At 36.6% G+C, this 11,753-nt stretch overlaps 2 protein-coding genes, 1 long non-coding RNA gene and 1 pseudogene across 3 annotated transcripts; 3 read left to right on the top strand and 1 right to left on the bottom strand.

Annotated features, from left to right (window-relative positions):
- Positions 1-1,115: 1,115 nt before the first annotated feature.
- On the top strand, positions 1,116-3,339 carry LOC149049256 (uncharacterized). Its single transcript, XR_016184655.1, has 3 exons — positions 1,116-2,481; positions 2,821-2,917; positions 3,274-3,339. It is a non-coding gene; the product is annotated as an uncharacterized LOC149049256 (long non-coding RNA).
- Positions 3,340-3,431: 92 nt separating this feature from the next.
- On the top strand, positions 3,432-4,646 carry LOC113681931 (histamine H2 receptor-like). Its single transcript, XM_089199147.1, has one exon. The coding sequence runs from the start codon at positions 3,652-3,654 to the stop codon at positions 4,573-4,575; it is 924 nt and encodes a 307-aa protein (XP_089055273.1). The 5' UTR covers positions 3,432-3,651; the 3' UTR covers positions 4,576-4,646.
- Positions 4,647-6,840: 2,194 nt separating this feature from the next.
- Positions 6,841-7,773, top strand: LOC149049255 (histamine H2 receptor-like; annotated as a pseudogene).
- Positions 7,774-10,326: 2,553 nt separating this feature from the next.
- On the bottom strand, positions 10,327-11,753 carry LOC149049254 (uncharacterized). The gene is made up of 2 exons (XM_089202318.1): positions 11,533-11,753; positions 10,327-11,387 (listed from the first exon to the last, which is right to left on the bottom strand). Exons 1-2 carry the CDS (start codon positions 11,689-11,691, stop codon positions 10,599-10,601), a joined length of 948 nt encoding a protein of 315 aa, XP_089058444.1. The 5' UTR covers positions 11,692-11,753; the 3' UTR covers positions 10,327-10,598.

The following is an 11,753-nucleotide window of genomic DNA, read 5'->3' as shown; positions in this document are numbered from 1 at the left end:
CATGAAGACAAATGATGAGCAACAAGGGGATCAAAAGAGAAAACTCATATATTCATATATTTATATTGCAGACTGAGCTGAATGTGCACCTACTTATTTATTTTTCTTTTGCGTGATAATCAATTTACTTCTGTGGGGTTCCAGTTAACCATAGTCCTTCACACGCAAAAACACAGCAACACGCCCTGTTGAGGAATAAAAACAAAACAAAACAAAAAAAAATACCCGTGAAAATTATCACAGTGCAGAGATAAAAGCACAGAGCAGATCTTCTTCCGTTTTCAGCTCAACCTTATGATAAAACCTCAATATTCCTTCAGGCAGACCCAATTTTAAATGAACACCTTATTTGAAGCGAACTTCCGCCAAAGTCGCGATCTTTTTTCTCTATTTCAAAACACACCCGTATTTGTCGAACACCTTTATTACGTGGACGTGATCACCGCAATTGCGTCCTTTAGTGACTCAATTTTTTTTTTTTTTTGCAGAAACTGTAAGAGCTTTAACTACAGATGGTCTTTCCTAATTCACGAAAGCTGTATTGTGCTTAAATCGTATTCAGTTGAAAAAAATGGGAGCTTCAGATATCTCCTTCCAAAATTATCAAACTGCTTTCACGTCTACTCCTCCCATTTTAAGAAAGCAGTCATTTAACGATTATCGTCGCTTTAACGACTTTTCGTTTACCACCTGATATGAGATAAAATGTCATTTACCTTCATTTCTAGACATTTTCATAAACTGAATTTCAGTCATCTGAAATTGTAAACACATCCCGTCGTTTAATAAATAATGTTTGCACAAAACAAAAGGCAAGCAGTTTATGTATACCAATATAATGGTTCTACATTAAGTAATTAGATTCATCCTCTGAAGACTGTATAATTATCTTTCTCTTCTAAGTCTCCTTTTTAATATAAATATCTTTAATTAACATAAATATCTTTAATTGTAGCGCTAATTCCCTTCTCCCTCTGCAAAGGAAAAAATATGTAAAATACTTTGGTGTCCTTATCTATTCTAAATGATCTCGGTCTCGACACACTGCATTTTATTTCATCTAAGATTAGCAAGTCTTCAGGCATTTTATTAAGATTGAGAAATACAGTGTATTGCTTAACCTATATCGATCTTTTATTCAAGCTTACTTGTCCAATGAGGTTGCAGTCTGCGGCCAAGTTGCCCGATCGAATTTGGAAAACGTGTTGATTCTGCAAAAACGTGCTCTCCGCATGATATCTTTCAAATCCTTTAAATTTCACGCTGTACCTTTTGTCAACTTGTCAAACATACTTCCTCGTCATCTGATCTATTTTAAGACAATCTTTTCTTTTATGCATGATTTTGTCAACGATGTAGCACCGCCCAAATTTCAGAATTATTTATTTATTCTTCAGAAGAACACCACCAATGTACAAGGTCCTCAGCGGCTGGCAATCTCTATCACATTTGAAATTAAAACAAGGGTGCAAGGATCTGAAATAGTATTCCCACCTGTCTTCTTTCTCTACCTAAATATAAATTTAAATGGTATACAAAGACAGCTGCTGAACATTTTGATGCGAAAGTTTACTTATGTTGACGTCCATACTTTGGCTGACAAATTTAGAAAATTATACCATTTTTAGATTCATCTGTTTTCTTTTTGTTCACGTGTAATTTTATTGTTTGTAATACGTAAGACCTAATTGGCTCCTCTATAATTCATCGTACTGTTTTTTCAAAACGTTCCTGTATGCGTATGCTCTCTCAGTCATTTCCTCTTTGCAGTTAAACTTGTTATTGAAGAACGTTTGCTTCCCTCCCGCCTCGATTAGCTTCGCTATTTTGCGGGTAGAGATTGTTAGATAGGTATTTTAATTGCCAAAGTGAATAAATAAATTTTATTGTTGTTGTTCATATTGGTTTCCAAAGCGACGGAGTCGTCACCAGAATAAATTAAGAAGAATGAAAGGTTTTTATTTCAGACCATCTAGAATTATCAATGACAAACTGAAATTCAAATCATAGAAGAAAGCGCGAGGTGAATGGAGTGTAAAAGCATTGGAACAGTGTTTTTTTAATCCTATTCCACGCGTGTTTTCATGGCTTGCGATTTAATAAAAAGCAGAATAACGGAATCTAAAGCATACTGTAGGATCAACCTTAAAAAGATATTTAGTCACTCCTGCCAAAATGCGGTAAAGTGGTCCACATCTGTAACGTATGAGGTCATGTGATATATTTACTAATTTTATTAACGTCCTCCTCCTGTTCATCTGTTCTATTGATTCATTCAACTTAGCCATCACGTAAGAATACCATATAAATTGAAGGATTTCGACGGGTATTTCCAGTTGAGGTAGCCAAGCTTGGACAAAGTGATGTCTTCCTTCTACTAATCCAAGTGATATTTTAGGCTTTTAAAGTGCTGCTGCGGGTGAGAACTTTCTGTCCTAAACAAAAACAAAAGACTTGAAAATCGTCCATTAGTCACTTGAGGTATGTCATTTAAGTAGAACTAAACCACGAGATTCCGAGATATTACACTTAATGTAAATCATCTTATGATATCACCAATGACTGTTTCAAGACAGACTCATGTCTGATGGTCGCTTTATGTGTGTAGCAAATGGCCCAACTTATTTCACATAAAAATGACTAAAAGCTTTGGGGTCGAAATTAAAGATCCCCTGTGGTGTGTCTCATGTAATACAAATTTAGAAATCATGAATGACCGTATTTTGCATGCATTCCTTTTTTTCTTTTAAACATCATATTATTTATGTTATTTAGTCGTTTTAGCTCGTCACTAGTAATTTTCATCCCTCAATTTTACAGCAAGGCACTGCTACAATTTCACTCCACACTTAGTGACTATTTAAAGTTACAAGTGGTAAATTTCTTTCCTCCAAGAATAACTGGTTGTTCAGTCAAGGTAAGCCAGTGGAACTTAATGTTTAAAATTGTTGATAATGAAGATTAAGTTAAGTAAAATTCCGGGGTGATGCGTTTCGAGAAAATTTGTCAAGCTGAATTCATTTAATTTTGCCCCATTTTTTTCGTAGTTAACAGAAGGACGCTGAATTGTTTTATATAATGATTTAAACTCTTTGTCTTTGAACCTCATTATTTTTCACCATTTGATAATTCGCACAAAATTTGAATCATTATAAACTTCTTTTAAATTTATCGCCGGTGCGTTGGTTATAATTACCATTATTATATTTGTGAGCCAACGCCAGTTAAGGAGCATTTTTAGATCTTGATACAAATTTTAAATTCCCACCGCAGGTTCACAAACGGAACAAACCAAGCCACTGGTGGACAAAGGCGAGTAACTTACGTTCACATTTGTAGAGTGACAAGAAAGTTTAAAGAAAGCTATTCGTACAGCTAATGTTCAATTAGACGTAACACTCGTTTGCTAACTTATTTCTCTGTGGCTTTTCTTGAGTATAACTGGTCAGTCTAAAACAGCTCCACAGTCCAGAAAAATGGAAAAAGATAAACGGTAGTCTTTGTTCTCTTCTTGATTAACCAGCAAAACGTTCCAAATAGTTAAACAAACCTAGAATGTTGTTGCTATATTTGCTTTATGTAAACCGTTACGTTGTCATTCTTGTTTAGATTATTTGGCTTGCGGTTAACTGGCAATTCCAGTGGAACTCAATGGCTACCAATTCCAGCAAAGCTTCTCACAACATCACGAACCTCGAGCACCTAAGGTCGCTCCCACCCTCGTCTTGTATTCCGTGGCTTGTTGTGCACACCATCGAGTGCCTGGCCATTGTCGTCCTTAACATCATGGCCATTGTTGTATTTGTGAAGCAGCGCCAGCTACAGCGCCGAAGTACATACTTGATCATCCATCTGGCCATAGTTGATTTGCTAGTCGGGGCAGTATCAGGGCCGATGCAGATTCATACACGCATGGTTTGTTGTTTCAGGAAGAGTTGGGATATGACTTATTTCACAATAAGTTTAGCAATACGCCCTTTTTTCCTCTTTGCATCTCTTGTTAATCTCACTTTCATTTCGTTAGAACGTGCACACGCAACATATCGCCCTTTCAAGCATCGTTTAATTAAGAAATGGGTGTATGGAATAGTTATAGCTTTTATATATATATTAACAATATGCAAAGGTACAATAGAAAGGGTAGGCATTTGGCGGTTCAATAACAGTTGGGTCGAATTTTCTTATTTATTTCTTCTCGTTGTCATTTGCCTATGTTACATTTCCATTTATATCAAAGTCCATTTCGGTCGTCGACCTCAACATAATGGCGCAGCTAGTCTGAGAGAAAGAAACATTACTAGTACGTTGTTTCTTGTCACCTGTGCATCTTTATTAACTTTTCTACCGACGCTTGTTTACGAAGGTATGTTTTCACTACGTATCATGCCCATTCCAAAACTTTCCCCTTATTTTCACATTTCCGGCACTACACTAACATTATTCTTGGCCAACTCGCTAATAAATCCTATACTCTATGCAGTCCGAATGCCAGAACTTAGGGCAGGCATATCCAATATGGTTTTCTGCAAGACGCCACAAAAACGTTTAAATCCAGTCGAATATCCACTTCTTTAGTTCAGGCTGAAGCTTCATTTTTCGCAATAATTTTAATCCACAAATGTAAATAAAATATTAAAAATGGCTAAGCGACTCACCGACTGTGAACAGCCTTTTCTTGTTGCATATGTTTTGTGTTGAGTCTGGCTTGTAAAGATAAACCCCAAGTTACATATAACATTTCAGAACAAAGAAACACACAACTAGCGGTACTATGTACGGGTCGGGCGCAGTTTCATGAATACAAATGATGAACAACAAGGGGATCAAAAGAGGAAATTCTCAAACAGAACTTTACCAAACCCTGTTCATATATTTTTAAATTACAGATTACAGACTGAGCTGAATTTGAATTTATTCGAGCAGACCCAATTTAAATGAACACCTTATGTGGAGGCGAACCGGACCAACGTCGCGATATGTTTTCTTTATTTCAAAACATACCCGTATTTGGCGAACACCATTATTATGCGGAAGTGATCACCGCAATTGCGTCCTTTAGTGACTCAAAATTTCTTTTTTAGCAGAAACTTTAAGACGTTTAACTACAGGTGGTCTTTCCTAATTCACGAAAGCTGTATTTTTCTTAAATCGTATTCAGTTGAAAAAAATGGGAGCTTCAGATATTTCCTTCCAGAATTATCAAACTGCTTTCACGTCTACTCTTCCCATTTTAAACGAACGATAAGAGACCAGTCATTTAATGATTATCGCAGCTTTGAAGACTTTTCGTTACCACCTGATATAAGATAAAATATCGTTTACCTTCATTTCTAGACATTTTCATAAATTAAATTTCAGTCATCTGAAATAATAAACACATCCCGTTGTTTAATAAATAATGTTTGCACAAAACAAAAGGCAAACAGTTTATGTATACCAACATAATGGTTCTACGTTAAGAAATTAGATTCATCCTCTAAAGACTGTGTAATTATCTTCCTCCTTTAATTCTCCTTTTTAATTTCTTTAAGTTGCTAAGAATAAAAAAAATTGATGGAAATTTATTTCGACTTCTACCGACCGAGTTTGGGCAAAGATTTATAGAACGTGTTTGAAAATCATCTACTTCTTCTGAGCTGAAGTATATGCTTGATCATCTCAACACTAACTTTGATCTATTCAGATCGTACCAAAAACGTGTTAACTATGAAGTGAACATAAATATCCTTAACTATAGTGCCAATTACCTAGACTCTCTGGAAAAGAAAGAATACATAAAATGCGTAGGTGTCTTTATCGATTCAAAATGATCTCGGACTCACACATTTCATTTACTTCATCTAAGATTAGCAAGTCTTTAAGCATTTTATTAAGACTGAGAAATTTTGTCCCACAAACTGTGTTGCTTAACTTGCATCGATCTTTTATTTAAGCTCACTTGTCCAATGGGGTTGCAGTCTGAGGCCAAGTTGCTCAATCGAATTTTGAAAAGGTGTTGATTATGCAAAAACGTGCTCATTCTGTACCTTTTGTCAACTTGTCAAACATTTTTCCTCTTCATCAGACCTATTTCAAAACGATCTGTTCTTTTATGCATGATTTTGTCAACGATTTAGCACCATCTAACATTTCAGAATTATTTAGTTATTCTTCAGAAAAACACTACCATTATACAAGGTCCTCAGAGGCTGGCAATCTCTGTTTTAAATATTCGAGAACAAAACATAAGAAAAATTCTTTCTCAAGATTGGGTGCAAGGCTCTGGAATAGTATTCCCACCTGTCTTCTTTCTCGACCTAAATATAAATTTAAATGGTATACATAGACAGCTACTGAACATTTTGATGCGAGAGTATACTTATGTTGACGTCCATACCTTAACTGACAAATTTAGAAAAATAAACCATTTTTAGATTAATTTGTTTTCTTTTTGTTTTTTCGCGTGTAATTTTATTCTGTTTGTAATATGTAATAACTAATTGGCTCCTCTATAATTCATCGCACTGTTTTTTTCAGTGTTCCTGTATGTGTATGCTCTCCTAGTCATTTCCTCTTTGCAGTTAAACTGTTAAACTTTGTATTGAAGAACGTTTGTTTCCCTACCACCTCGAGTAGTTAACAAGAGGACGCTGAATTGTTTTGAAATAATTTAAACTTTTTGTCTTTGATAACCATTTGATAATTCGTACTAAAATTGGATTCTTTATAAAAGTTCTGTGGCAATTGTTCAGTATCACTCTTCAGTATCACTCAAGATTGATCAGACCTTTCGCCGCCCACTAGTATATGTTTCATTCATATTTAGACTATTTGGCTTGCGGTAAACCAATTACAGTGGAAGTCAATGGCTTCCAACTCTAGTTTAGCTTCTCACAATATCACGAGCCTCAAGCACCAGAGGTCGCCTCCAACCTCTTCCTGTATCCCGTGGTTTGCTGTGCTCAGCGTTGAACGTCTGGCCATAGTCATCCTCAACATCACCACCATTATTGTATTTGTGAAGCAGCGCCAGCTGCAGAGGAAGAGTACATACTTGATTATCCACCTTGCCATAGCTGATTTGTTAGTCGGAGCCATATCAGGGCCGATGCAGGTTCATGCAGTCATGGCTGATTGTTACGGGGAGATTCGGGATATAACGTTTTCAAGAATAAGTTTAGAAATACGTCCCTTTTTCCCCTTTGCATCCCTTGTCAATCTTGCGTTCATTTCGTTGGAAAGAGAACACGCAACATATCGCCCTTTTAAGCATCGTTTAATCAAGAAATGGTCGTATGGACTTGTTATAGCTTTCATATATTTATCAACAATATGCAAAGGTACAATAGAAGGAGTAACCGATCGGCCATTAAACTTAATTTGGGTTATAGTTCTTATTTCATTCTTCTGGTTCTCGTGTGCCTATGTTACATTTCCATTTTTATCAAAGTTCGTGGTAGTCGTCAACATCAACTTCATGGTGTAGCCGGCCTGAGGGAAAGAAAACTGACGAGTACATCGTTTCTTGTCACCTTTGCATCATTATTAACCTTTCTACCAGGTCTTATTTGGGAAAGTATGTTTTTCCTTCATTTCATTTCCGTTCCAAACTGGTCCACTTATCGTCAAATTGCTGGCATTGTACTAACATTATTCTTGGCCAACTCGCTAATAAATCCTATTCTTTATGCAGTGCGGATGCCAGAATTTAGGGCAGGCATATCAAAACTGCTATTCTGCAGGACGTCTCAAGACCATCGAAATCCGGTCGAACATCCACTTCGCAATCTTTAGTTCAGGCCGACGCTTCATTTTTTTTTGCAATATTTTTGAGCGGAAAATGCAAATACAATATTCAAAATGGTTCAGCGATTCAAAGAATCTGTACAGCTGTAATTTTCGTTATCCATATTAAAATATTCTTTGTCATTGCACATGTTTTTTGTTTAGCCTGACTTGTAATGGTAAACCACAAGAAAAAACTTATTTCAAAGAGACAAACAACGAGCGGGACCACAAGGATCGGGCGCATTACATTTATGTAAATGAAGAACAGCAAGTTGGCGGAATAAGCGGTATCCAGTTCTATAAAATAAAAACACCTAAATTCTATCTAAGACTAGAACATTACATTAACCGTAGACCCCAGTTAGAACGAATACCATATGATGAGCGTACTTAACCCAAAGTGGCACGTTTTAATTGAAACAATTAATCTGGCAAACTCCATAGTAACGCAGACTTAATCATTACAACTGAGGCTTTTGTTTAGCCGAAACTCCAAGAGGTTTAACAACAGTTTTTCTGTCGTTATTAATGGAAGCTGCACTTTTCTAAAATCATTTCCAGACCACGCTACCTTAGCAAATTTCCAGTATACGTCTTAAGAGAGCTAAATTCACCGCGGCGTCGATAAACGATGGTGAGCCGCAAAATGGCCAACTGTATTTGCGATGAAATTTTCCTTAGTTGCTACGCCATCACAGGCGCGCTTAAGAGGAATGAGGGGAGAAAAAAAAAATTTCATGAAGCAGCCATGGCAATAATAAGAATAAGGATGTAACAGAGCAAAACGTTAATATTTGTTAACTACAACCTGCATCAAACAGACATCCTGATGTTGATGTCTGCTTACTTGACAGGTTTTATCCAACAGGTTGAGAAGAAAGCACCGAAACTCTTAACATGAGTTGTGATATTCTTTTAGAGCAAGAAGCGATCATCTGTGAGATTGACTTGGCTATTTACATGCCCTGAGAAAATATTCTGACAAATTAGCATTAAATGACCGTGTTGATTCGGTTAAAAAAAATGAGAGCCTCAAATATCTCCTCCAAGAATGATCGAATTGCTCTAACGTCTACTCATCCGAATTTGAACGAATGTTAAGAAAGAGTCCCTTAACAGTCGGCTGAATGAATTTACGTTACCACCCGATACCAGATTAAACATTTTTTATATTCAGTTTTGGACTTTTTCATAAACGGAAATTCAGACAAGACACTTGGGGTAGTAAACATATCCCGCTGTTTAATGCATAAAGTTTGCGCTCAACAAAGAGCATATGTTTATGCATTATGTTCACTGACATAATAGTTCTATTTTAAGAATGTAACGTGAAAATATTAGAGATGGACTGCAGCTACAGCTATTTTACTTCAATCTCCTTCTTCTTCAAGTTTTTTCTTCTTCTTAATGCAGCATTCTTACGGAAGCAAAGGAAACAAAGGCAACTGACCCAAATAACTGAAACAGCCTGTCGCAAAGCACTAAAAGAAAGAAATAATTTTCAGTAAATTTCAAGGTTAATCTATCAAACACTGTTTACTGACGTACGTAATTATTATGATATAAGAAGCAAAGTGTACTCGAGAAACTTGCCGAAGAGGAAAAATATCGTGCAATAGTTACAGAAAAGCAAATACATGGATTTTTTCCAATTATATACCATGTCTTTACATGGTCTAAAATCTTCCACCGTTGAATCAATTTTTGTGCAAAAGACGAATCTTTTTTTCCTTTATTATGCTGCTGCTCGAGCACTGCGGGTAGGTTGGTCTAGAATATGAAGATCTGTGTCTTTTTAAAGTTAGTTTACTTCCAACAATAAGTTCTTACATCGGTTTGCCCAGCAGTTGTCTTTATTTCTTCATTTTTAAGGCGGAGGCACACGCGAAACGAATGCAAAGATATTGCAGGGGATGATGTAGTGATTCCCTTGAAGAGACACTTGGTGATACTTCTAAGTAATTAAGATTCGCTAAGATTGATATTTAGATGGTCTTGTACATGGCGTGCTTCATCAGTATTAAAGAGGTTATCCGTCGTTCAATCGGCCATCACTCCAGGCGAGATACGGGCAAGAGAATGAACTCCTCGTCTTTCACGTTTCCGGCACACCTCGCGCTTTCCTCGCAGTTTTCTATACCAGCTTAAAAAGCGCCTAACTCCCGTTTTAGGGCTGAAAAAGAAAGAAAACTGCACCAGACAGCAACTCCACAAATTGAGATATTAATAAGCAATCGATTTTACACTACATGCATGTCAAATGAGTACTTCCTTCTGGTATAATGTAAAATTACAATGATGTTTTTCACATTCAAAAAATTGCCTATGGTTTCAACGCAGTCTAAAAGATCGTATCGAACGGGTCAATACTATTTTAATCTGGCAAAGATCTCCTTCATGTGTCTACGTAAAACCACTTTATGTTGGTATTATGAAACTATCAATCGTCATCTTATAAATTATATAACTATAACCATTTCAAAATCTTTCACCTAGCCTGAAATTTTTCGAATACCCCTTTTAAATGTAATTACAAGGAATATTTTGTGATTTAGCACTAACTGTTACCTTAAGCTCAATAGAATTATGCAATTCTCATTTTCACATATTGCTAACACTAACAAATAACAGTCGCTTTCAATCTTTTTAAAAGTACATTGTTACTATTAAAACACCTTTTACTGCTGAATCGAGCTTATAAATAAATATATACATGTCTATATATCACGGTGCAACTAATGAAAGTCGGACGATACTGATAATCAGATCGGTAAAAAATCCTCCCAACTTTCCATTCTTTCTCAAATTTTTTTGCACCCTTAAATATCTTTTTATAGATTTTGAAGTGGGAAGTCGATTGGATTGATAGAGTTCTGAGCCCTACGGAAAATTATTACTAATATGCTTGTTTTAACCTCAGGCATTCGTACAGCATAGATTATAGGATTTATCAACGAGTTGGCCACTACAAATGTTATTACTACCATTAAATAATTAAATGATAACTGATTGGATAAGCTAACAACAAACTCGGGACTGGAAGACCAAGAACCCCAGTAAACAATCTCTGGCAGGAACGTTATTAACGATCCAAAAGTGACAAGAAATAAAGTACCCGTCAGTTTTTGTTCCCTCACACCGGCTGCACAATGCTGGCGAGGATGATTGCAACGGACTTTGAGACAGATAGAAGTATAACACACGACGACAACAAAAAGTACGGTAAAATAAAATGCAAAAACGATTATTGCGTAATAGGCGAAGAAAAAAGTAAGGGGCACTATTCCTGATGATATCGAGTTCATGACGGTGGGCACCAACCAAATGACCGTTATAATCACTTCATAAACCCATTTCTTTATGAAACGATGCTTGAAAGGGCGAAATGTAGCGTGTACTCGTTCTAATGAAATGATAGCAAGGTTTAGAAAGGAAACTTGATAAACTTGAAAACCTAAAACAGTTTCTAGCATACGTAACCAAGTGATAAAAGATCTATGGTACTCCCACAGATCACAAATGCTTCCACACCATTCAATCATCAGGGGCCCGTGCACCAACCCGACCAATAGATCGACCATGGTCTGGTGGATGATCAAGTATTTACTCCGGCGCTGTGGCTTATGTGGAATCTGGTGACTAGTAATCTAGACCGCAATCTTATTAACCTGCGGTGTGCGTGCGGCACATGCGCAGAGACAAAAAACGTGCTCGACTGCACGAGAGAACCGCCATGTTGTCAATTAATTCAGTCTTGTGGTTTACACGCTGCATAACAAATGCAATGATGATTATGGCATTGAGGATGACAATTGTCAGACATTCAGTGCCTAATAAAGCTAACCACGGAATACATTGTAATGGAGGAGGCGGTGGATAGTGGATTGTGTCATTATAGGTACTATTGTTGGTACTGATAGACATCGAGTTACACTGGAACCTGTGGGAGCCAACCAAATGACCTGAACAGGAAAGGAACGTCTATA

Source organism: Pocillopora damicornis, chromosome 3 (assembly GCF_964200805.1).
Source record: "Pocillopora damicornis chromosome 3, jaPocDami1.2, whole genome shotgun sequence".
Taxonomy (NCBI): Eukaryota; Metazoa; Cnidaria; class Anthozoa; order Scleractinia; family Pocilloporidae; genus Pocillopora; species Pocillopora damicornis.
The sequence above is the reverse complement of the archived record's forward strand: the minus strand, read 5'-3'. Positions and strand labels throughout refer to the sequence as shown.